Source organism: Mercenaria mercenaria, chromosome 16 (assembly GCF_021730395.1).
Source record: "Mercenaria mercenaria strain notata chromosome 16, MADL_Memer_1, whole genome shotgun sequence".
In the NCBI taxonomy this organism is placed as follows: domain Eukaryota; kingdom Metazoa; phylum Mollusca; class Bivalvia; order Venerida; family Veneridae; genus Mercenaria; species Mercenaria mercenaria.
Genome location: NC_069376.1, coordinates 43,602,617 through 43,630,316, shown reverse-complemented (window position 1 = coordinate 43,630,316; position 27,700 = coordinate 43,602,617). Strand labels below are relative to the sequence as shown.

Genomic DNA, 27,700 nt, shown 5'->3' with positions numbered 1-27,700 from the left:
GCATAAGACAAGTAACCACCTAACACATATGTAGGATTTTTCTAGCCTCTTATATATATTGTGATATGATTCTGCATATATCTTATAACTACAAGTACAGAAGGAATTTGGGAATTTTATTGAACTCCGAGGCTTATGTTAATGAAATTCTACGCGCATCCGTACAAGTATGAATTTAAAAAATAAATGCACGCTGTTTCCTAAATGCATACTTTCAAGCCTTTTGTTTTTACACTATAGGTAGATTGCTGAACGTCTGGTTAACAGAAAGAAATATTTCTGTAGAAATGTATAACATCTCCATATTGTTCAGCAAGCAGATCTTTTAGTGAAACGAAAACAACCAATTTATGAAATCTTTCGCCCGTGCATTTCTGTTATCATTTTCTAGGAAAAAAACAAGGACATTTATCAAACAGGGAATGCCATGTGCCAAAAACAAAGCCTCCGCAAAACGAAATCCACAGTATGCAGACGTGCACACTACAAACACACACACGCACACGCATACAAAGCAAACACACGAGGACAAAACGAACAAATAAAGGAACACAGTGGGGCACAGCCTTGGAACGGTCAGTGGCAAAACACCACTGGGGAGCTTAAACCGTTTTATGGTGCGCACCCAACCTCACTCTTACCCCCACCATGTTCCAAACAGTGTACATAAAAGTAATCCCCGCCAGGTGAATTTCTAACACACGTAATAGAAACAAAAAGGTATAGCATGTAAAACACAAAAATGCTCCTGTATAAATATATAAAAACAAACCTTAAAAACCAAAAACGTATGTACTCAGTGCCTTTACAGAAGACAGAGCAACAAGAGAAACACCCTTAAGGGCCGACGAAACAGGTCAGAAGACAGATATCAAAACAGTTCAGTCCTGGTTGGATTTAAAAACTGCTTATCATAGAGTTCTCCCCCACTTCCGTCGAGTTTAACATTGCTATCTTTAGAAGCATTCCACATTCTTACATAAAAACTACTTTTTTCACTGGATCCGCAAATGTATTAACGGGAGAAAATTCGTGTGCAAACAAAGCAATTAATGTGCTGTTAATACCCGATTTTTATTTTTGAAATGCTTTCCCAGAGACGTGTGTATTTCTGCGCAGACTGACATCTGGTATCTGCGTCTTGTTTCTATCATAAAAACCTCTGCTTGTAGCATAAAAGATGCAATCTAATCCATAGAATGTTTTTCTGTATCAGTTACCAAAGCCAAATGACTGCCCCCAACAGTGTTCGTACTCGCTTCTCCCCTTGTTTACTCCGATCCCCTTTTAGAAGTCGGCGTTGATTCAGTTTTTGTATGTAGCCGTGGTAGTTTCAGAATCGCGTGTAACTTGTGCGATTGTTTGTTTTTAGAAATGATATAAATGATTTTGGTAAGTATCAGTCGGTATGTTTTAATCTAATTTCTCGAAGAACTTACATAAAAAGCTTGAAAGTTTGTCACTATGTTCGTACTCTTCCGTACTCAAAGTGTGTTCGTACTCAAAATAACACGATTGTAAAGTTATTATTCTCGGAATTGTGCTCCTGTTTACCAAATGTTAAGTTATATGAACAAGTATTCGTAATGTCACGTTTGTAATAACAAGAGATTTAAAAATCGTTTAAAAACATTCATTGTTTGTAATTTTGTTGATTTCTGAACTCTGGTTATGGATAATTAGTTTAAGAATATTTTATTGCAAATGTTACACAAGATACATTCATACACATACAGACAGACATAACAACACAAGCAATAGGATATTGACGGAAGTATTGAAATACTTATCGAGTCAACCTCCGGAAAGATAATATTTACAATACTATGGATGGCTGTTAAACTAATGTGTAACACATTCTTAGTTATTCATGAAAAGGAAAAAAAGCAAAATGAAAAACCAAAAAGAAAAAGGAAAAACAACAAAATGCTCAGAAATGGAAGGTAAAGATGAAATAAAAGTATTAGTACATCGCCTTTTTAGTATTTAGAATATTTTAGCAAAATTAGGTAACCATAATGGTTAAAGTATGAAATAGTACATAGAAGAACTATATTCTCTAGAATGAAAAGGGAAGGAAGAAAATATGTAGAGAAAATGTTCAGCTGCCCCAAACCACTCCTAGCTTTATATACTTAACAGTCTTGTTGTCTGGAGATAATGACAGTGTGAAACAGTATAGGGGTCAGATCACAAGTCAAGCGAACCTATGGCTTCCAAGGATAAATTGTTGGACAGCTGTGAAGATTTGTCTGTTGTCAGTATCAGACAGAGAAGTATCACCATAAATCATTATGGATAATTAAACATGTCATACTGGAGGAATATTGATAGTGTGTATAATAATGAAGGAGGTTTGAGTAACCACGCTAAAGCAGGACGTGTTAATTATAAAAGTTACTACATGATTTTACTACAAGATGCCTAAAAGGGACACACCTCGAGACTGAAGATAGTTAGTTTTAGTATAGATAAACGGTCCGGCGTCCAGCGTTCATCGTTCGTCTAATTGCGCCAATCATCAACATTTTACTTAAAGATTTTCTCCTCTGAAACCTCTGGTTAGAATTACACCAAACTTGGTCAGTAGCAATCCGGCATAGACCTCTATCAACTTTATTCAAATGGTTACCTTGGCCCCATTTAGGGGCCGCCGGGGCTAAAAGTGTATAAAACTTGAAACAACTTCATCTCGTGGACCGCTTTTTTTCATCAAACTAGCATCATTATAAGGTCCTCTCCAAATGTTTAAATTGGAGCACATGGCTCTTTTATTGGTCTGTACAATTATTATAAGGTCGTATACTAAGTTTTGTCCATTTGGATACTTGATGACTCCCAAGATGAATTTTCCTCAAACGTGGTCTGTTGCATGATTATATGGTCTATCCCCAATCTTATTAACATAGAGACACTTGGCCCCTTTATGGGCTACTGAAATAGAAACACCTTTAAATGACTTCTTCTCATGTATCGCTTGATTGCTCTTCATCAAACATAATAATAGTTCCATTTGGTTCTTTTTAGGAGGCAAAAGGGGCCGCTAGGGTTAAAATAAAATAATAAAAACAAACCAACATTTAAATGATCGGTTCTATCGAACCGATGACAGGATCTTCATCAAACATTGTATGTAGCATTATTGTAAGGTCTCTCCTAATTTTGTTTAAATTGGGTCCCTTTTACAGGTCACTGTCTAGAGCTAGAAATAATGAAACCTTTTAATGACTTCTTCTCATGAACTACTTGATGGATGTTCATTAAACTTGCACTGAGCACAATTATAATAGCCCTTTTAGAGGATACAAGACAAACGAGAAAAAAAACACTTCTTATTACGAAATTTGCTCTAATCGTTACATATTTTGGATCCTCGCAGGAAAATTAGAAAAAAAGAACTTTTAATAAATTCTCTTTTATTATTAAGCTGTTCGAAAGATGTTAACCACCAACTTGGTCTGATGCAAGACCAGATAGACCAGGTCCTCTTCAGTGAGCGACTTCGGCCATATTAGGACTCTTGCCTTAATTGTGCTCACTTTAATCCAATATATATATATATATATATATATATATATATATATTTACACTCAAGTGAGCTATTGAAGCTTCCTTGTTACTGTATACAAATAAAACAATAGTTACAAATGGTTCGCTCAAGCCTCTGTACTGAAGAAATACGCTGAATTATACGAATTCATTACATGTTTACATGTCATAAAATCAAGCGACAGTATGCTCGGTCGTAACTCTAGTGTAACTTTTACCTATTTGTTTTGAAAACGATTAACTTGGTCCCAGCATAGTGTTAAAGACAACTCCATGTCAAGTAAAACATTAGCAATTTACTTTATAATGTTCTCTTTAAATATCATGTTACTGATTTATGATGTTTTTATTTATATTCAACACAGTTATTAAAATGTTGTTCATCTGAAGGCTGCCGCAAGGGAGGTGACTAGTCAATAATTCAATTAGTGCTAGTGCATGAAATACATACTTTTGAAATCGTGGTAAACGTCAAATTATATTCTAGATCTTCAGAATCTGTCTTTAGCTGAAATTAGTGTCTTGAGAAAGATAGCCGTCAATGGTTTCTACACGAACACTTTTAGTTTTATCACATTGTCTGTTTTTTACTGTATCTAAGAAGAAACATTTCTATCATCAGGAAAATATTTGTAACGGTACACAAACACGACATTTTTTCCGAAGGCTTGTATTAGAAATGAGATAAAATTCATTGTTGTATTGGTTTTCAAACTAGTATTACATTTGGTGTGATTATGGAAAACTTTATTTTCATCAGAAACCATAAAGAAAGTAGAAAAGCTCGTAGACGTTATGAAAGGTTCCGTCCGAGTTTACGTTAAATAAGGAATAGATCTAGAATATTTATACAGTAAGTGCCGATAGATGGCATAGCACTGAGATTCTTTTTTACATGTAATTACTATCTCAATAAAAGTGGGAAATTTATTATGTGTTTGAACAGATTGTTCAGTGTGAGTAGTATTGAAAATGAGGCACAAGTTCGAGGACTCAAAATACTTTAGATAGAAATGTACATTATGCTTTTAGTGTGTCGAATCCGTCTTATTTCTTTCAAAGTTTCTACTGTTACCAACAATGTTGATGTAATATAAAGAAAACAGAATTTCAACGCTAAAAACGAAGACGGACTAAGAACAGAAATGGTTATTCAATTATGTCGTTAAATTTGGTTCGGATTTTATTGGGATTTTTTCTAATTAAAGGCAAATACACGGCTTTGTCAGTCTTTTCATTGGTACCAGCAATGAAATAAAAGTTAAAAATAATTTATTGAGAGACCTTAATTAATGCTATTTTCATTTAAGATATATATCTATTTCGAACTGGGTAAAGGGTAACGTAATGTTTTCTGCGCAAAATACACATACCCACATCTAAATTACAATGATGTTTAGTTAAAATAAAGCCGATTCTTTACCGGAAAATAATGTTTAAGAAAGGTTTAAACCCACTCGTATGTCAGGGGCCGACATTTTCATGTTATGTAGAATCCAATTTCTAAATGTAAATGGGTTTGAGCATAACTGACTTTATAACTGTCATCAGACCTGCCCATTATGTTTATTGATTAAACAGTGTCAAAATAAAAGGGTGAACAATTTACAAAATACCTTTTACGCTTATTCTGAAGGTCCAAAAATAAAATAAAAAAAATGCACCATATTGCTATTAAGAATCAAGATACAAAAAAGTAATATTTTGATTTTACTATCTATATCGCAGACATCCTTTGGTCCCCATTCATAACATTTAGAAAACGACGAGGTGTATTATTTCTCATAAAAACATAACATTTTTGGGCATTTTCGACGCAACTGATACTTAACTAATTTTTGGAAATTTACATAATAATAATCTTAAAAGAAATGTAATATCTCGATTCAGGCGATATGGAATATGGTACAAAACTACTATAAATATTTCTAAATGTTCCTCGGATATTGTAGAAATATAACAACATGATACTCACTATAAAGTTTATTTAAAGTGAGTTCTAAGGCAGTGTTTAATTGGCAATGTAATCAGATTGGGATGTTCCATTGCAGTTGTTATTACACATGTCGGTGTCGCAGCACTTCATCAGACATGGACCACCTTAAATATAATCATACTGGTTATCTTTAGTCACACATAAGATACTTTTCAAAACTTGATAAAACATAATACGCCTTAATGGCAATTCTGCACGTTTGAAATAGATGTTGTTCTACACTGTTCAGTACCTGTACATAATTTTGTTAAACCATAGTTATTTTCAAAGCAAAGGAAAACTAGATAATAAAACTGGTCGTCTCCTTTATCTATTTTTTTTGTAAAACCAATTTGAAAATGTTGGTCTTCAGTCAATTTATATTTTTTGTAAAACCAATTTGAAAATGTTGGTCTTCAGTCAATTTTCACAACGGGTTTCTATAGGGAATATGGCTTTTTTTAATGACATTTCCGCGTATAGTAAATGTACCACAATGTAAATTTTAATGAAACTTTTCACAGTTATAGATTTACTTTCTTTCAATAATTTTGCCAAATGGAATGTATAAGATCGTCCACTTAAATTTTCACAATTCGCGAAACCTTACATGGCCGCATATTCCGTAATATTATTTTGAATCATTTTACACCAAAACTTGTCTGTCGTCAAAATTGACAGTCGGTGTGACTAACATTTAATACACAGGATGTAATAGATCCTTAGCAATATTTGTGCTACCTGTATAAAGGCTACCTGGCATTTTGCTAGGTTTACGGATATATGACGTTATGTCGTCACTTTCAGTTAATCGAACGTACAGAACGGCCTTTGATGATAAAAATTAATTGCTATTCAGACATGAACTAATTGCAACATTTTCTTAAACAACGAAAGTGAGCTCCCCATGTAAAGCTCGTATCATATATTCTCATGTATAAAACCAACGTCGAAAGACTAGAATTTGTCAATATATGGTAATTAAAAGGTAAGCATCAACACTAAAGTAATGCTAATTTTACAGAGTATTTTACCAACGTTTTGGCGCTATGTCTATTTCAAGACAAATAAGTGAAACGGAAGTTACGTTACGTCAAAAAGACCTAACGTTATATGACGTGTTCAAATGTGTGATAAATATATATTGTTACATAGTCAACAAAATATCGAAACGAAGATACAAAAAAAGTAATATCAGATCCGAGACACAAGTGTTTCCTATTTCTTTAAGTTTAATTATTATCACTCGAATACATTTAACTAGGATAGTCGGGCCCCTTTAATCTTGCCAATGATATACAAAAGTACTGTTGTATTATATGATGCGTTTTGCTGATGAGATAAGTGTTAGTGAAATTTAAGTTTAAATATGATTAAATATAAACACATAAATTGTTCTTTTATCTCTAGAACTTCACAAATACTGAAATTAAAGACGTCTATCAGAAATATACACATGCATATCAAAGTAAGGTGCTTTCAGTTAAGAGTAGTCACATAAATTTAGATTGCTATGTACATACCCCCATAACGTAGAATGTTCTGTGTTTGTCGCTTTCCAACTATTGATTCTATTGCACGTTTGAGCTTTTGGATTTTGTCATAACAGACCTATATCCAATAATGAAAATAAAATTTCAAGTAAATTTGAACGAGAATCTGTATAAAAAGTATTATGGATTGCTGTTTTAATATGACTGCAGAATGTCAAGATAGAAATATTATATTTGATGATGCCGTTGTTCAATAATCATGATGAAATGTGAATCCATTCACCAGTTCACTTACAGACTTTGAGCTTGCATTATATAGATACTGAAGTGTATGAGAAACTGATGTTTATAAACATTGTCACAGTAAATACAGTCCATCCTCAGAGGTTCGACACAGTCCGAGAGCAAGTTTCAGAAGCGGACCTATTATGTTTAAATATAATGCTAATGATTAAGGTATCCAATCCGCAAATAGATAACATTTCAATGCTTGGTAACCCCATGTTTTCGTATCATTTGAAATAGTTGCGTGTGCTGAACAAGAATAAGTAAATAAGATCATCATGATAATATGCATGAATCACTACAGTCATGTATTTGACTGCAAAATGGTAAATCCTACACTGTATTAACAAGATTTCTGTTAAAGTTTCAATGAAAACTATAAAGTAAAAAATACAATTCAATAATATATTCTTTTCTTTTTCAATAGACAATACACATTCAAATGATACAGAAATTAAATGAGCTTACCAGGCATCAATATTTGACATATTTTAATAGCGCTGTTATTAGAACTTGCTTATTTTGTGGATCGGACACCTTAAAGGAAGGCAGAGGCCTGTAGTCTTTGTTCACCCGGGGGTTTCACCTCCTGTTCTCAGCACTAAGATAAATAGAACATACATAAAAACGCTTACCGCTTCTTTTTCGCAGTGTGTTTTGTACCGAGACTCATGTGTCGCTGGATTAAATGCTTTCTGAAGCATGCAAACCTACAAAATATAATTATATATCATATTCTGAAAGTGTAACTATACATATACAAATATACTAATCTCCAGACTTCTGACGCACCACTGATAGTCTTTTACACTGCCAGTTGTACATTTATTAAATGTATCACATATTTAGAATAAGCTATCGTTAATAGAAATTGCAGCAAAACTGACTTACGAAATGATGTAATTTTATTCATATAACAACCGTTACCCATTTTTAAAAAGTCACAAAATACGCCTGAATGTTTTGTAATAAACGTGCACGTTTCATTTATAAGGATAATGAGTGTATTTCTGACATACGGTCAAATATCAAGCCATATTCAATTTTCTTTTTATATGTCACAGGATAAAAAGGTTATTTTGCTTTTGTCAGTTTCATTTCATTTTAAATATGGTATCTCTATCATATTGTTGTAAACATACGAAACACTGTATAATCATACTATTTTCAGTGTGAAAGATATTGTACAAATATCGAGGGTCATTTTAATACATTTCTATACTTTTTCCAGACTGAATGAAAATGATAATAATGGTAAAATAAAATTTTGTGTTAAACACAAATTTCAAATCATTGATCAAATAATTAATAGTATTTACCTACACGATCTCCTGTTGAATAAAACTATCTATTTGGATGCTAAAGCATGTTTTAATTTTAGCCGTAAAAGTTATGAAAATAGAGATGATTTATATTTTAGTATTATCAATTCACCTCATATACATGGTGTATCATGTGCATCGTTAATAATATATAATATTATTTCATATATGTTGTCTTTTTCCTCTAGTACATTTAGATATAATACTAATGTACCTCGTCCTGTTGACACATTGTTATTTTGTCACAGTCATCAATATCAGCTTGCAGCGCACAGTTATTACAGATCGGGCCTCGAGGAGATGGATAACCTTCATAATATAAATAACAGAATTCATTTTTTTTTTCAACTGAAGTATATAGCTACAAGATAGAAGGAGGTATGTTTTATTACAAGATCGAAGGGAGTATTTATTCTACAAATTTTAAGTCAATCGGCCTGTATAAAACTAAGTAAGAACGTCATTTGCTTAAATGTTATGGCGTTAAATCAAATAAAAAAACGATCAATTTTACAACTGTTGGCAAGTAAAATTAAAATAAAGTTTTATTGCAGTCAGACACAAGTTTTGCTTCTTGAATTTAAAAAAGAAGCCAATATGTGATGCGTTTGTCATGTGTATTTATTCTTTCATAAAACAATTTATTCTGCCAGCACATGATTTGTCACGTACAAGAATAGTGATCTATCATCTTAAAGAGTCAGTGTATTGAAACACAGTGTTACATGACTCTTTATATGAATCGCCTGTTTGTAGTTTGTGTTGTATGTCTGTCCTTTTTCTAAAACTGGGCTAATAGGTGAAAAATTTACAAATGAAAGTGGTGTGACGTTTAATATTTCCTTTGGAACTAGGGTAAAAGTTTTGACAATTAATCGGCAAGACATCAAGCAATTGTATATGGCCAAAGGCAAATTAGTTGCCGATTTGCTTAATAAAAAACTGAAAATTGTATTGTTTTCTATCCAGAAAACAAAAGTTACCTTTATATTTACATCCAGCATTGTTACACACATTTCCAGAACAGCATTCACTACAGATCATGATATTTCCCATGTCTTCAAAGTCCGCTTGTGCGCGGGTACATTGCTACATGGAAAAAATATGACGGACAGACAAAAGCATGACATAAATATATCATAATACAAATCATACAGCAAACAGTGGTGAACATCACAATACAATGGTTACTGATACATAACATGACGACGAGCGATAGAGAATACAACTCACAACCAAAACACACAAACACGGAGAAAGTCATCTTTTTGACAATTTAAAAGAGTTGTACTTCTAAAAATAGAACTATACAAATCAACAAGAGAAACATAACTAATGCTTAAATATGTAACTTCAAATACAGAAGCAATAAACAAAACAGACTGTTTATATATGGACCTAAAACATGATCTTCGCTCTCTTGATTAACAGAATTCTCTGTGAAAATTGAGCTCAAAAGTTCCTGGTGTGAACCATAATCCTTTTTATATGTTTCTTTTGTAAATAATAAAAAATATCACTTAGTTACTTTATTATTGCCTTTTTCTTGTACTTTTGGATCATGCAGTCGATTCAAATGTTACTTCAAATGACACTCTCCTTAAGGCGGTGATAAGAAGCGCTTGGGTTGTTTCATATATTTTACCTCCCATAAACAGTCTAATTCAAACATAATCTCCTTTAACATTACCTAGTTTCATTCTAGGCATCGAAACGATCCAAGTTAATGAGTTGTTTATCAAAAGAAAGAGAAAGTGGCAATATGTCTTCTTACCCTTGTATCTCTACAACCTAAGTTATATCGTGTACCTCCGACTGCAGTTACATACATGTCCGTGAAGCACTCCTGCAGTAAAACAAATGAGTACCTGCTATTTTTGTTCAGTCAGTTTCAATTAATTGTTTTGTTATATTGTTAAATTAATTGCTTGATAAGCACTAATTTGTGCCACGTGTAAACTTGCGTTTGCTTTCCCCATTAACATGATTAAAGAAAGTACTCTGCTGCATCAAAGTTTGACGGTCTTGAAATATCTAAGTTGATGTCACTGTTGCATTTGAGCTCATAGGTCATGTAAATGCACCATAAAATTACATTTGTTAAATTTATGCTTATCTACCAGCTGAAAACGTCTTATAAAAGTTTACAAAGTTGTCAGTTTACCATTATGTTAAACTTACCTCATTTGGACCACATCTTTGTATTCTTGAGCAATCAGTTGGTGTCACCACATCGGAACAGAACAAACAAGACTTCCAAGCTAACAACGAATTATTTTTATAATTACATACGCTGTAATTACATTGAAATATGCATGCTGAGATCATTGGAACATACATAGTCTTTGCTAAAATACTCAGCCGATCTGCAGAACTGCGTGTGTTACTTTATACTGTTAAACCTTAGCCTGCTAAATTTCTAAAATGGACTGGTCGATCATTCAATTTGGGCAGTATCATTTATTATTCGAAGGGGTTTTCACTGAAAAGGGGTTTTGACTGAATAGCGAAGTCATCTTTGTGTGCACTGGTCGCAAAGGCAGATTCACTTGCCAACAGCAGGCTAAAGGTTAATATACGCGTGGTACTTTGATTTTAATTTACAAAAGCATTAGGGCGTTTGAATGTTCTCTGAATAATTGTCACTGGTACTATCTGTAAAACGCTTATTACTGTAACATTTGATAAAATCAAATATTCTGGATCAACCTCCTATGACCTGGTTAAGTTTAAACTTATTATAAACCGCAATCGTGTGATATAGCGAAATCAAATGGTTAGATCTGTATTTTTTTTCAGGATAAATAATGCCATAATTTTCGATAGTGTAAGTATCATCATGTAAGTTATTAACTGTGCTGCTTATTGAAATGTGCTAAATGCCTGTATGGTAAGTCCTTAATATCATATATAATCTAAACGAAAATGTTGCTGTTTAATCCGACCGGATACGATTCACCTGGCAACTTCAGAGAGTTACGGCACTCTTAATCACATTAAGAAAGTCTTAATTATACCATATTTTCAGTTTCATGAACGAAAAATTATATTTATGAAAGTATGAATCATATCACTTTACAGACAAATTAGGTCAAGAATAACGTCACACATCCGATATGATTTTCTACCCCGATTATCTCATCTGCGGTCCGGTTGTTGATAATCGAAGATTACAATGCGATTGAAATAAGTATAAGGATTTTGTCGGAAGTTATTTTAGCTACAAAACATAGCTCTACAGTACGCCATACAACCGAAACTAACAAAGTTGCATGCAACGTCACAAGCAGTCCTCTTTACAGCATTATCGCACATTAACATAGTTGATTTACCTTTTCGAGCAATTTAATTGCGTCGATCATCTTGATTAGACTTTTGTAACATATCTATGAAAAAAGATTTAAATGTGTTACCGTTTAGCGTCTGAATACTACAATCAGCTATCAAAAGTAGAAGCAGCATAGTTGGGGTCATCTGTAGATAAAAAATGCAAACAATTAGACAACATATCTTAACAACAGACATGCAGTGAAGTAAATATTCAAGTTCATTTACGCCTTACAAAAGAAATGAACAATGGATTCTATCCACTGTTATATAAGCGCTGCAATGCCCAAGAGGGATTTATTTCTTACATTATCGTGTGTTAATTGTCTGAAAAATTCAAAACTTGTAAACATACTATTAAATCTACTCAGGCACACGTAAGAAAACGCTCTTACCTTGGTACGATTTCGGCAATGATTAATGTTTGATATATAATTGACCTTTCTTATCTTTAGCAATTAACAAACTTATAAAGACGTCATAATACTGTTCGAGTTCACTGTGGCAACACATTCGCAATGTCACGAAAAATGTATGATAAAAATGCTGCGCAGTCATTAGCCTTTATAAGTGGAATAGATATCTTAGATTTTGGCGAAAAACTCAATCCAATACAATATGGCTGACATATTAGGTGCGTCAGTTGGAAAAATATAAACTGTAAGTGCCACTTTTTAAAAAAAATCGTCATTATTTCCCCTCAGTGCGGATTCAATGTACAATTCTCCAACTGCGGATGTACACAGGTGATTTATAAAAGATAGGTGGCCTTCCTGTACGTGAAAAATGCTCAGACGGGCATCCGTTGTATTCCTCCACCATAAAAATGCTGCACAAACATATCTATCGATACGTATCTAAATACCTACGGATGTAGTCATATGGATTAGTATCAAATTTTCAAATAAGGGCCTCTCTTAGCTCTTAACGAACGAGTGTAATGTTGTTCGTAAAGTTGTTATAAATGGATTTGATGGCAATATTGTTTGATTAAATATATGTTACCTGAAGGTGGCATAAACGTATCAATTGCTTAAGACGCCATTTTGGTCGCAATCTTTAATCCTTAATAAAAAAAAATCCCAATGATGACAGGGTGTCATCAAACGGATTCAACTTCTTCACCACCAGGTCAACTAAAAATATTTTGTTTTAGAAAAATATTTTCTATCTACCCCAAAAACAAGGTCTGGACGTCACGAGCGTTACAGGAATGTCAGTCATGGTAGATGGCTATTATTTCCAATTCCAAGCTCATTACAGCGGTTACATTCCCTTGCGTTCATTATATCAACTGCATTCACAAGATAGTACGTGACGATTAGAAAAACACATGCCACTGTAGAATGGCGGAGACGCCAAGGAAACTATGAAAAACAAAGTCCGGGAGCTTGTTTCATTTGTCAAACGTCCAATAGATATTTTTGACAAAACTCACTTCAATTTGCTATTTGAACTATCTATATCATATAGATGCGAATAATGCAATTTAAAAAAAGATAACCAAATCTGATTAAACCGCTCAGTGATTGAATGAACCGTAAGGGAAAGTAATCGCTGAGGGAAGTTTGATTTTTTTCACCAACTCCGTCAACATCATGTTCATCACTAAAATCATCCGACGTCTTATTGACAAAGTACATTTGTCATTACTTCTTGGATAAGGTGATCTAATACGAGGTTGTTTGACAAATGTACTTTTAACAACATCTCACGTGGCCTGATAGTATTATTGTATCACCATTTGCAACATTTCGTGACCTAAAAGAAATATTTCGAGCTAATAGTAACAGAGTCATCATAGAAAATGACTTCATTAAGTGTGTAAATAAAGATGCGATGTGGATATGTTAGGCCCTGTGAGCATTAGAAATGTACATCAAAAAGACTTTTAGTTCTTCAAATTAATGTTGATGTGTTGCAGAAAAATCAACCATTATAAATACATTAAAGCTAAAATTGAGGCTTGCATTATCAAATGTAAAACACTTAACATTAAAAGTCAAATTTGGTCAGTCAATAACTGAAAGGTAAAATACTTGGGTTTCTACGGAAATTATATTATGATCGTTTGGAACGCTTGATGAATGACAGAAACAGTCGACAGATTTGAATGGAAGTAAACATTTTATTGTGGCAAAATACGTGTTAAAAATCATAACCATATACAAGTAATTTGTGTTTGCCCAATGAGATACTTTCAGCTATTCAGTTCAAGGACACAGTCAGTCGTAGAGGTCAGATGCTAAATAGGCACTTTATTTATGGCTATGCAGATTGTGTATAGTATTTGAGAGCAGATGTGTACGCCGTATGTTTTGCGTAACAATCAGTTTTTGCTATGTCGAATCTTTTAACGTATTTCATTAGTCCAGATAATACCAGATTTGTAGTTAGTATTGCATTTCGTCATGAAATAAGAAGAATGAAATCTAAATCTTTATAAAAAATTGTAGCACCGCACTACTAATTATTCATTTATTTTGTTGGGTTTAACGTCGCACCGACACAATTGTAGGTCATATGGCGACTTTTCAGCTTTGACGGTGGAGGAAGACCCCAGGTGCCCCACCGTGCATTATTTCATCACGAGCGGGCACCTTCAGCCTTCCGCAATCCAGCTGTATGGCTTCCTCACATGAAAAATTCAACGCCCCGAGTGAGGCTCGAACCGACACAGATTAGTAGTAAGTTCAAATCGTCAGCGACCTTAACCACTACAAAGTTTAGGCGCTATCAAAATATCAAAGACAGAACTAGTTTGTATAAATTGTTATAAATGTCCTATATCAAATAAATCGCACTATTTGATGACACTTGATGTGTTGCAGTTTAAACGGTAATCAATAAGTTTAATATTTTTATTTCTGAAATGACTTTAAGTGTAACTGGTTGCTTAGAAACAAACATTTTCAGTATCAACCACAAAATTGATATGGAAGGCAAGTAAAATGCTACTTACACACGTGTACATGTGCATTATCCAATGTTTCTGATGTGTTTATAGACTTACAGACTTCATCGTTTCCCGAATGAAATGTTTCAGTGGAAGGTTTCTGAAAACAAGATGCGTCAATGTGTCAATGTCGTCCGATGTTTAATCAAAACAAAATATTTCACTGCCCGTTAACCGTTTATTTTCTCACAATCGCTGTATTTACTTAATAAGATCTGTTTTTGTCGGTCTTTATATCTATTACATAAAGATCAGAGGTTTTACATCACATCGGCAGATGCGAGCGAGGAAAATACACGACACTAATAACAAGAATGTTATCAATATACATACTGTTACAGCGTGTACATTATGTATCTCACAAGTAGGTCTAACCAGTCGTCTAGAACGGTCGTGCTTTGTTTAGGTGAGATTGCGTTTCCCACTACTTTTTCGCACTCCTTTAAAATAAAATCGGTCTGTATGTCCTCTAAGTTGTGGCGAAAGTTTTAATATCTTATGTACCTTTGGAGAAATCAAATTAGGAAAAAATGTGTTATATATAATCAAAATAAATAAAAAAAACAAAGCTGTGTTTGTCATTTCAGGAGTACTTTACCCGTTTTATTTCTTTGTTAGCATTATTGTATTGCCATACATTGATATACAGAAAACGTTATATTAAGATTGTATCATTTAAATTTACATTTGCTAACCTGAGACCAAGCACTCACCTTTATTGTCCTTGGGTCACACGTGTTTGTCCCTGTGTCGTTTACATAATTTACACAATTGTATGAAAATATTTCTTTTGTACAAGCTACACAATGAATGCTCAGTGATAAAATTCCGCTCATGAATAGAGGAAGTCAACTGATTTGAAACTTTCAATGATTGAAAACCAGTCTAGTTTTACAGTGAGAGTGCGGGTAGTCATTTCAAAATTTTATTTGATAAGGTGAGCTTGGTGTTTTAAATATTATTTTAAGAATGCTGACTAAAAGAGACATGTCACACTTTGGGAAAGTTTTTTTTCCAGTCCTGTTATTGATGTGTTTCTTTTTTGAGCCCGTTTGAACTGCGCAAGACGGGTGAGTAATCTAAAACCATCATAGTCTGCTTACTTTAAAAGTATTTGACGGTATTCTTAAAACAGAAAAAAAATCTTTTAAAACACAGTAATCAAGATGTGCTTAATGGTTAGAAATTAACACAGAAAAAGTATAAGTATAAAAAAGATAAATGTGCTTGAGGTAGACAGCCTTTGACACCGGTTTGTGATCTTTATACTATAGACAATTAGTCATTCTTCACAACCTAAAACGCTGTTCGGATAATGAATTGATTGTAGATGTTTTTTAAATGTTGATGATGATGGTTAAATTCACAAGTGCATCGTGTCAGGGCATACAGCGTTAAATGTTAGCAGACTCGATTTGATTGTCATAAAAATTCTCAACACCCTCTACGTATGTATACATGTCCTAACACCAGCCAGAGTAGAATGATATTATATAAAGATATCAAATGGATCCCATTATCCAAATTTAGCACTGATTTTTCTTTGTTCCATGTAAAGTCAGCATTTTTGACAGTCTGTAAGTAATTGTAATACCATTTTAAAAGCTTTATCTATTAAAGGGAATGTAAGTTTCTGCACTACATGCTAATTGAGAACGGCAAGAATTTATGCACACAAACATGGATTACCTCACAGCTGTTTAAAGGGAATTCCAATAGATTTTTATGCGCATCTTTCTGTGCAGCCGACACTTTCTATAGAAAACTGAAGTGAAGTCAACATTTGTTGAAACATGTGACAGACAGTCTTAAATATGAGGAATCTTGAATGAAATAACATTTTTGATACGTTTTATCAGTAATCAAATATTGATACTGGTTTATGCTGTATTGACAAGTATCATGCCTGACAGGTATCTTGCCATTTTTGTGGTTGTGTTTTTCACATCGCATTTTAGTACAAAGACAGTGCAGTTCATATTATGTAAGACACTTGAATTCGTACTGATAAGACAATATCACCTTTCAGATTATTTAGTATTCAGTTATAGATTTAAAACGTTTTTTTTTTAATTTTGGTAGATATACATTTAATCAATTTGGTCAGGTTCGCGCCATTTTTCGTCCGAACAGGTGTTGTATTCAAGCGGTCTCAACATAAAATTTAGTCCGGTGACCCATACATTTTTAGCCATTTTTATGCTCACAATACAATTATTCATACACAAGAAAAACAAGAAAAAATTCTATGAAACATTTTTTTTCAAAATTTAAAAGAATACTCTTCACTTTCGGTATTTTTCATTGAAAATAGTTCACAAAAGTGAATAGGGAACAATTTTTTTTTCATTTGTACCCATTATTGTAAGGATATATTATTACAAATATGACTATGATATCAAATAAGTATATAATAAATTCTATAAAAAGAGTAAACCTTATTGTGCTGTCTTGATGTATATTTTGTTGGTATTTATAAAAAAGCAGAAAATTATGAAAATGTTGAAAAATCGCTAGCAGTTTCACCAACAGTGGGTGTGTTCAAAACAATTTTCACAAAAACAAGCCTGGTGACCCATTGTTTATATTTGTTCATTGTTTTCACCACATATTTTCCTATCATATATGTGAATTTGAAAAAATGTCTATGAAAGGAAAAAACTATAGGAATTCTCTTTAATTACAATACATATTTTGTTAATCTTTCAATATTGGACTTTGCCTGTGCAGCATGTTATTACGAATTACCGAAAACCTCATTTTAAAGTGTTGACTGAAAGCACTCAAGACACATAATGTAGTTATGACCTTAATGATTTTGATATTATACATCCTGTTAATAATATGTTTTGTTGTTACCAATATACTTAATATTGTCACGTAAAAGACAAAAATAGTTTACTTACATCATAACATAATATTTGATGCTATGTAACATCAAACCTGCTGTCCGGCAAGTTATTCTGCCTTTGCGGCCAGTGCAGACCAAGGTCAGATCAAGATGCACATCTGTGCAGACTGATCATGGTCTGCACTCTTTGCTATTCAGTCGGTAAATTTTCAGTGAACACCCATTCGAATAATAAATAGTATAAATTAAATGATGGACCAGTCCATTTTAGAAATTTAGCAGATAATGGAAAAGAGCAAATATAATTTGACTGTATTTACTGCGAGATCATGCTCACCTGTTTTTCTTCCCTTTAGAAATTCGAAGACGAACTTTGCATAACGGGGAGTTTGTCAAAGTATAGGACTTGATTACCCAAAAAGAGAGAATATGTGTAGGTAGGGATTCGTTCAGTCAGTAGAGCACTCTTTCTGTAAGCGTGGGGTCCCAACTTAGATCTCCAGACTGACTGTAAATTCTTCTTACCTTGTGGCGTTTGGCGTCCAACGGAAAACGGTAGCAGGGGTTATTCCGAGATCATGATCACTTTTTTTAATTCCCATTAGAAATTCGTTCGGAGACGAATTTCATTGAACATGGAAGTATGTTACGATTTAGTGCGGGCTTGATTACTAGATAGCGGGGATTTGTCTCTAGCCAATTGCAAAGCACGTGTTTGAGTTCTTGGAAAGACGGATTGATATAGAATGTTTTTTTTTTTCAAATATGAAGATGTGATTAAGGTAACGAAATATTTGGTAATATGCAGTAAATACTTTGCATTGGAAAATCTGTACATGTGTCTGAACATATGCAGTAAGTATGTTCACTAAATTGCTTTTACTAATAGCCTATTTTTTAAATTCTGGCATCATTCTGCATATATCTTATTTCCGTTAGTGAACATATAAAAGTACGGAAGCTTTCATATTTCTTGCCTTTTTTTGATATTTATATCAAATTAAGGTTTTATCACACTAAATAGAGATATAGATATTTTGAACATAAAAGGCTAAACTATTTGTGAATTTAACGGAACTCCGACGCTTACATAAATAAAAAAAAATGAAATCATACACAAGAATTAAATGCTCTATTTTCTTAATTAGATATTTAATACTCTTTTGTATTTATATTAAGAGTTTTTAAGTGATATTTGTGTTCAGAGGAAGAGATTTCTCTATACAAATATACAATATCTCCAAACTGTTCAGCAAGCAAATCTTTTAAAGCTGCAGGAAGAACCATTTATTAACATAAAGCGCGAGATGACATTCCACTTATCTTACATTTAATTTACATGTCAAGACAACATTCTCCTACTAAAATTATTTCGTTGATGGATAACCCGAACAGGCATGCTCAACAAATAGCAAAATTCCACGGGTGAACATTACAAGTTTGCGATGTCGCGAAAATATGTGACATGTGCTCCGTGGATCTATGTAAAATAATCCGATATTAGAAATGGCATACTGGAACGACACGCCTCTAGATGTCATTTTCCTAAATTTAGAAATGTGCACACTTTAAACTAGAAAAGTGAACATAGGAGGATTCAGTGAATCAAGTATTTTTTTTACCAAAGAAATATTCTCAAAACAGATGTTCAATGTTAAGGTATGTGCTATTTTTGTATGTCAAAATGCTTTAGTTACATTGAGCTCTAATTCTGTTTTCAGTCAGCAACCGAAGACAAATTCTACCTATTGGTATATTATGAGGAAAACAGAACTGCAACTCAACTTTGAATTTGACAAAGCTAAAATGAAGGCGGGCTAGGTATAGATATAGGACATCAGTAATGTCGTTCACTGGTTAAGGGTTTTATTGTTATGCTCAAATTTATGGCAACCAAAGGTCTTTTTTTAAATCTGTTCTTTGGTACCAGCACTGAAATAAAAACAAAACAAGCTTATGAGAATAGATTGCATAGTAGTCAACTATTGCTGATGTTAATGATACTGTCAGTCAAGATATTTTTATTTCTTAACTATGTCGAACTGGATAAATTTTAAATAAATAGATATTCAATAGAGGGTAGTGCAATGTTTTCTGAGCAGAATGACATAATCCCACAACTAAATTACACTGTCTGTTGGAGCTGAATCTACAACACGGAATAAATCCACTCATTTGTCATGGGCAGATAGTTTTATAGTATGTACAACGTTCTCCAATTTTCAGAAATGCCCTTGAGCATACATGGCCATATATTTACCCTCAGACCTACCCATTATGATTGTTGATTGAAGAACGTCAATAGAAATAAAGAGGGTAGAATATTTTTTTTTATTTGTTTCTTTTTCATCTTAATTCAGCTGTGTAACAGCGGGCAGCTAAGCAAACCAGAGTCCCTGGATTCTGTACCAGTACAAACCTGTTTTATGCTTATTCTGCAAGTCTGAAAATTTCATATGTTTTATTTGATATTGCTTTAGAATCCGGTGGTGTATCTTTTAAGAGTTGACTTCTTAGATGATACCATATTGATTTGACCATTCATATCGCAGAAATACCCGTTTTATCATATCCCCGTCCGAAACATGTAGAAAATAAAGATATATCTTATTTCATTTCTCATACAAACATAACTTATTTGTCAATTTTCGAAGCAACTGACCCAAAATTATTTTATGAAATGCACATGCAGCAATTATTGAAGAAATATTATTTCTAGATAATGGTGATACGGAATATAATACAAAACTGCCGAAAATAATAAAATAATAATGCATAAATGTTTTCTCAGATGTTGTAGAAAACTAACAATAATTACTTACTAACATTCCTTTGTGTTCCCAGCAGTGTTTAATTAGCAATCTAATCAGACGAGGATGTTTCATTGCAGTTGTCATTACACATGTCGGTGTTGCAGCACTTCATACATGCATGGCCTTAAATGTAATTATTGCAGTACTTGGTATTACATAATTCGTCTTTATGCTAGTTATGCACGTTTGAAACAAATAAAGATAAACATTGCACAGTGTACCAAACTTTAGTCAAAGCAAAGAACATTTAGACAATAAAAAGGGTCATGCGCTAGATTTTTGGTAAAACCAGTTTGAAAATATCGGTCCTTCAATCAATTTTCACAACGGGCTTTTAAAACGTAGGCTATAATTTTGTCTTTTTTGCTCATTGCTACAAACAAATAAAATGCAGGCAACTGATAACGGACGTACGACCAGACGACGGACTTTCTGTGACTATAAGCACTTCAAGCTAGTGTGCATGTGATTGTCCATAAAATCCTACCACCTGTCTTTCTGTTTTAAGCAAGATTTTATTAAAAATATTTTTCAAAACCAACACAAATATTCCGAAATCCAAACTGCTTCAACAACGTAGGAAATCCGTAAAAAATTCAAATGAAGAATGTCTGTACCCCATAGCAAAGAACGTAGATGTATAAGAAGACAGCAACATGTTCAAGCTTTACAAGCGGCTTATTATCATATTAAAGTGAAGCAAGATCTTTGACATAGTACGGATGATGTATACTGTACTTCTTTTATGATACCGCATCTACATTAATACCAGACACTGAATCTTCGGACAATATGCCAATGCCTCTGGGACGGAAACACTTCCTTGTGCGTCTTTTTTGGGAAAAATAATTAATAGTATAGTATTTTAACTGAATTTCACTGATAAAAACAGCAATGACCAAACCATATGTTTGAACTTGAAGAATCGAGTGATTTAGGACGAAACATTACATGAAACAGTATAATATATTGAGAATATAAAGTTGTGCAGTAAATAAAGAAATTGAAAGAGCTAGTTGTTTTGATATGTATTTAATAAAATGTTTCGGGATGCTCCCTGAAATGACAGCTGGGATATTAAATAATTACCTGTTTCGGCATAATTCGCAAATGTCTAATATCATATCCAAGATACAAGCATTTCCCATTTCTTTAATGTAAATTTGTAACACTCTAACCCATATTACTAGGATAGACACACCCCTTTTAAGCTACCAGTGATATTAAGAAGTATTGTCATACGACGTAAAGCGCTTAGTTGACAAAATAAATGTTTGTGAAAATCACTTTTAAAATCAAACATGATTAAATATAAACACATGTCGTATACATCATTTATTTCTAAAACTTCACCGATAAAAGAGAAAGAGTAAAATAAAAGGTCTAACAGAAATATGCAAAAGCATATTAAAGTGATGTACTGTCAGTTAGCATAAACAGTCACATGATTTAGGTAATGAACCACTATAAGCAATCGGCAATTTCTGTGGATTACTTCTGACATAACAGGAGAATTTCTTGATAACAGTCGAAGAATGCCGAAATCCCGCAAGGAAAAAATGTGAAAAAACGGAAATTGTCGACATATTACCCAATTTGAATGTGTTCTGTAATTGTCGCTTCCCAATAATTCCAAACATAAACCTCAGGTGGTGGAGATTTCTATAGCAAACCTATATCAAATAATAAAAGTAAAACATTTAGCAAATTTGAAGAAAAAGTTTTGTTCATCAAAATATATTTATATGGCTGCAGAATATGAAGATAAAACTCAATGTGACAATATTTAGTTTTGGAGGAATGTACATTTCATCGAAGGAACATGCCTCCAGATCAACATGAAAATTAAAAGAAAATTAAGACGGATTATAATTGAAATTAGGTATTAAAATTGGTAAATCAGTATAACTTAAAAAGGTATTTGACACAAAATATAACTAATTGTATTCAACTTTATATCCAATTGCAATAGCGTGACTAACGCTTTTGAACGTGTACATTGATTAAAAGTGTCTATTGGAGATAAGAAGTTCCTAGAAATTACGGGATCAATGCTAAACTACAGAAGTTTTTTCTCTTAATTTCCAAACAGTTGACTTTAATCTTAACAGCTTTAAGAAACAAACCCTGTTAGTATTGAACCACTGGGGTGTAAGAAAAACTGATGTTACAAGTCATTGCCACATCAAATACAGGTAAATTTAATATAATTATGTACATCAGAGATTCGACACCGCCCGAGAACATGTTTCAGATAGTGTAACTATTATCTATTTTTATATTTTTAATGTTTTTTAATTTTTAATATTTCACATGTTTAAATGTCATGCAAATGTTCAAATAGAAGGTGAAAGCACAGGCCTTCAATGTGTTCTCTGGTCATCCGGCCGTCTGTATCACATGTTTGACCGTCATAGTCTCAGCAATAAAACACACAGAATACACAAAGGAAAAACGCTTACCGTTTGTTTTTCGCATTGTGTACGGAAACCACCGAACTTCCCATGAATAAGCGCTCTCCGAAAGTCAAGCATACATACCTACAAAAGTTTGTGACTGCAATCAGAAATCAACACGAAATTTTAATTGCAATTCCAATAAAATTACAGCTTTTTTAAAATGAATGAAAATATGGGAGCATGTCATTTCCATTTTACGTCTTATGAAGTACAGTTACAAATTTAAATATGTTCATGAGTAAATATATTAATCAAAACAACTAACCCATCACTTGCTATCTACTAGGCAATATCTATTTTTTTCTACTTAGAATACATTTAGACCCAGATGTTGTTAACAACATTTCAAAATTAAAAAACTACGCAATGATATATTTTAATTCATTTTACTACTACATTCTGTTATTCAAAAGCCACAAAAAATGCACAAAAAGTTGTTTTTAGAAAACGAATTATTCCAATTTATCACAATACAAGGGGTATGGATATAGATTGTTTTACAAGGAAATGGTTAAATAGTATACAAAAATCAAATTTTAAAATGTCAAAAATTAAAACTACGCCAAGATATATTTCAATTCATTTTACTAAAATATTCTGTTATTCAAAAGCCGCAAAATATGCATTAAAAAACGGATGATTACAATATATAAGAATACAGAGGTATGTATATAGATGTTTTACAAGAAAATGGTTAAATATAATACAAATATCAAATGATCCGTTTTGAAAGGGCACAACAAGGAAGTTATTTTGTTTTTGTTGTCATTTTCTTCCCTCGTGATATTTTCTCTGTAACTGTACGCGACATTTTATTGTATTGTCGTGACTTTTCAAAAATGGATCTAAGTCGTAAAAATGTTTAGGCTTATTTGATGCCACAGTTTGATATCGTATAGATTTAGATATAGGCAAGATTGGTAGGTTAGCTGTTTTGTTCAGTGCATCATTTTGACTTTGAATTTATTTACGAACAAATGTCACGATACAAGTAAGCTTATGATTTAGATCTACATTCTATAAATGAACACTGTACTTTACGATATATCGAAATATTATTTGACACATATTGTCTTTTTTTCTCTACAGCACATTTAAATGTAATACCAGTGTACCTCATGCTGTTGACACATTGTTACATTGTCACAGCCATCCACAGCAGTTTGCATTGGGCAGTTAGTGCATATCGGGCCTCGAATAGAGGGATAACCTTCATAATATAAATACATCTTACTTTTTCAACTAAAGTATGTTACTACAAGTTCGAAAGAGGTATTTATACTGCAAATTTAGAGTCATTCGTCCGGTAAAAATTTAAATAACGATAGTTTTACCTTACAGCTACTGCGTTTAATCAAATATTAAACTATTAACTCTATAACAGCACGTCAGAAAGGTAGACCGTAAGTTTTTGTTGCAGTCAGACACAACTAAGGTTCGCTTCATAAAAAGTAGTCAATATATAATGCGTTTTTCATGGGTATTTATTCTTTCATAAAACTATTTATTCCACCAGCACAATATCTGTGACGTAAAAGAATAAAGTTCTAATGTATAAGAGAGTCAGTGCACTGGAATATGACATGGCTGCTGCGTCGGTCTGTATGTACTGTATGACCGCTTTTTATATCAACATATGTTTACTGGGGTAATAAATGAAACATTTAAAAATGAAACTGTTACAGTTAAATTTTTCTTCGAATCTAGGGCCGCAATAATTTTGACATCTGATCGGAAAGCCATTTAAAAGTGTATACTATTCACCTTTAAATTTGCATCCAGCACTGTTACACACATTTCCGGAACAGCATTCACTGCAGACCATTGTTTTTCCGATGTCCTTAAAGTCAGCTTGTGAGCGTTTGCATTGCTACATTGTAAAGATATATACTAACTGGTTTACTTTGAGTAAAAACTGATTGGGCTAAACGCATAAAGGTTACTAATAGACAAAAATAATTGCGTTCTAAAAACAAAGCATAGAATGTATATCGTCGCTGTTCTTCGAAAACCGTTTAAGTTAGTTTTGGTGGGAAAACTTTTATACCAGAGCTTCGTTTATTTAACTGCGAAAATACATGGGTCGATAACTTATTGGAAAGCATCCAAAACCATACATAACTTTAGAAAAATTCCGAACTTATGCGTTAATGTAATGTTTGCCTGTTACTAAAATATTACTATAAACTGTTTACAGTCTGCTTGGGCTTTTTCTTCCTTTTGTCCAAAACAAGATTTATATAAACTGTGCAACGCCATAAAATTAAAACATGAAAATAGAACAAATATGGCAAAGAGAAATTTCTTACAAAGAAATAAAGCGGTATATTGTCTAACAGCAATATTGTCTGATTACAGACAAAATCCCAATAGAAAATGAACTGAAGTGTTTGATTCAGCTACTTAAAGTGAAAAGTGGCGACCAAGACTTGCCCAAAACAGCCGTTGTTACGATATATCTTAATCTAGATCAGAAATTTGAATTGATAACTAGGTAATGATCCAAATATTTTCAATCTTGTTTCGTTATGTAACATTTTGCTTATACATATAATTATGTTTTGCATTAAGCTTGGCTTCTTTAGTCCCCTTGCGTTTTTGTCTTGCAGGGATTGGTGATAATGTAAAGAGAGACATCGTGTAAATAACCTATGACTAATGATCATTATTTTCATAAAGCCGTCGGCTTTCACATGTATAGATAGCATGACAGTATCTGCATTAGGCTAGTGAAGCGCGCTTTAAATAAAAACTTCCGTAGTCACGCACCTTGAACAGGAAGTAAACCCCAGCTGATCTCATTCGACATTTTGCGCTGGCGAAGTGAAGTCGTGTCTACGGTTTATAGAAACTGTTTGATTGCACGAGTTGTTTTTTATTTTTTACACTTTATTTGGTAAGTGTAGGGTTCCCCTATTGCCCAGTTTTGTTAGCGCTCTCTCGAGTACGCAGTGCCGAGAATATTCTTTGCAAATATTAGTGCGAGTGAAGACGAAGTCTCCCACTCTGCGGACGTGCCTGGTTCCATACACGTGGTGTCGGACAATGATAACACAGAGTTTTCGGGTTTTGACTTTCCTACTTTAGGAGCAAATGAAGAAATACGTACCTCTGATTTGGGTCCTTCTATTGGTAATGTTAAAAAAACACTCAAAAAAAATGTTGCCAAAACACCAAAAGAAAAAACTTCAAAAAAGAAAGTAACAAAAAATGTGAAAAAGGTAAAAACTCTATTAAGTCTAAGAAGAATAAGAAAAATTCTTCTGGCATAGACTTTGATACCTTGTCGGCAGCTGACATTAGTATATTACGTGAAAAATTAGGAGTGAATCCGACCGTGAGTAAAAAGTCTAAAAACCCAGACATTTGTTTAGTAGTTGATGAATCTAGTTTTGTTCCAGACTATAATGAGTATTACTATAATGAGTAAGAGTTTGACAATGATGAAAATTCACGTCCAAACTTGAGAGTTGAGATTGATCGTAATGACATATCTGATGCTGAATTGGAGTATGATCAAAGTAAAGCTAAAAATAAAAACATGTCCAAAAGCTTATTAACTGCTACATTTGGCAGTGAATCTGAGGAAAGTCAAGAGAAAACCTCCGTTCAGGACGATTGGGTCATGCCACAATTGAAGTGTGTTCAAAAGGGAAAATCAATAAGTCCATCATTGGCTTCTTTGATTAATACAGCTTGTACAACTGCTTGTGAAACTGATAATGTAGTACAAAAACATCCAATACCAGAAAATTGTGACAAAATATCACCTCCATTAGTAAACCAGTAAAGTGTGGAGAATTTTAGACAAGAAATCTAGGAGTTATGATCATTTGTTTGTAGAAATACAAAGTTTGCTTGCAGCTGGAATTGTTCCAATCATTAAGTTAGCAGAAATTTTGAAGGATATTGTTTCTAAAAATGAAAAAGCTAAGGAATTGATCTCTGAATGCCTTACTCTTTTCGGACAAGCCCAGTATCAGTTGTCTTTGCGTCGAAGATTCTTAATTCGACCAAGTATCAAGAATAAGTACAAAAACTTATGTAATTCAAGTACCCCTATTTCTTCTAAGCTTTTTGGGGATGATATTGGTAAAGAGATAAAAAATTGTGAGACACAATCGTCCATAGCCTTGTCTAGGTATGATTACAGACCTTATAGGGCTAGAACTGGTCTTCGCAGTACTCGAAGAGGCAGATATGCATACCATCCATATAGTAATTATGGGAATTTTCGGGGATCCTATCAACAAGATTATCAGTTCTCCAGAGGCAGTGGGTATTTCAGGCCAAGTTCCAGAGGACGTAGACGTGCCTCGGCCACCATGACCTCTGTCAGTGCCCCAAACGAGTAGATATGGAGCAAGATTTACCTCAGGTAGATAAATTGAAATATTTTTCAGATGTTTGGAAAACTTTTACAAATGATGTTTGGATTTTAGAAAGCATAGCAGGGTATAAAATTGAATTTGAGCAGACACCTTTTCAGTATAGCACTCCCTCAGAAATTGGGTTTTCTTGTCAAGAGAGAGAGGTTGTTGAAAATGAAATTTTGGAATTGAGTAAAAAAGGTGCAATTATTCCATCAAGTCAGGAAGTAAATCAATTTATTTCAAACATTTTTGTTGTGCCAAAACCAAATGGGAAATTTCGACCGATTATCAATCTGA

The 27,700-nt window shown here is 33.2% G+C and overlaps 1 protein-coding gene across 1 annotated transcript; it reads right to left on the bottom strand.

Moving 5' to 3' along the window:
- Positions 1-5,529: 5,529 nt before the first annotated feature.
- LOC123541501 (uncharacterized) lies at positions 5,530-12,414 on the bottom strand. Its single transcript, XM_053526890.1, has 9 exons — positions 12,347-12,414; positions 12,038-12,098; positions 10,806-10,885; positions 10,399-10,470; positions 9,608-9,713; positions 8,839-8,933; positions 7,938-8,012; positions 7,048-7,135; positions 5,530-5,649 (listed from the first exon to the last, which is right to left on the bottom strand). The coding sequence occupies exons 2-9, from the start codon at positions 12,096-12,098 to the stop codon at positions 5,561-5,563; spliced, it is 666 nt and encodes a 221-aa protein (XP_053382865.1). The 5' UTR covers positions 12,347-12,414; the 3' UTR covers positions 5,530-5,560.
- Between the last annotated feature and the right edge of the window lie 15,286 nt (positions 12,415-27,700).

Coding starts and splice junctions, on each gene's coding strand:
- LOC123541501 (XM_053526890.1), bottom strand. CDS start 12,098: ATGACCCCAACTATGCTGCTTCTACTTTTGATAGCTGATTGTAGTATT. Junction 10,886..12,037: donor TAGTATTCAGACGCTAAACG/GTAACACATTTA, acceptor ATTCGTTGTTAG/CTTGGAAGTCTTGTTTGTTC. Junction 10,471..10,805: donor AAAGATGTGGTCCAAATGAG/GTAAGTTTAACA, acceptor GTTTTACTGCAG/GAGTGCTTCACGGACATGTA.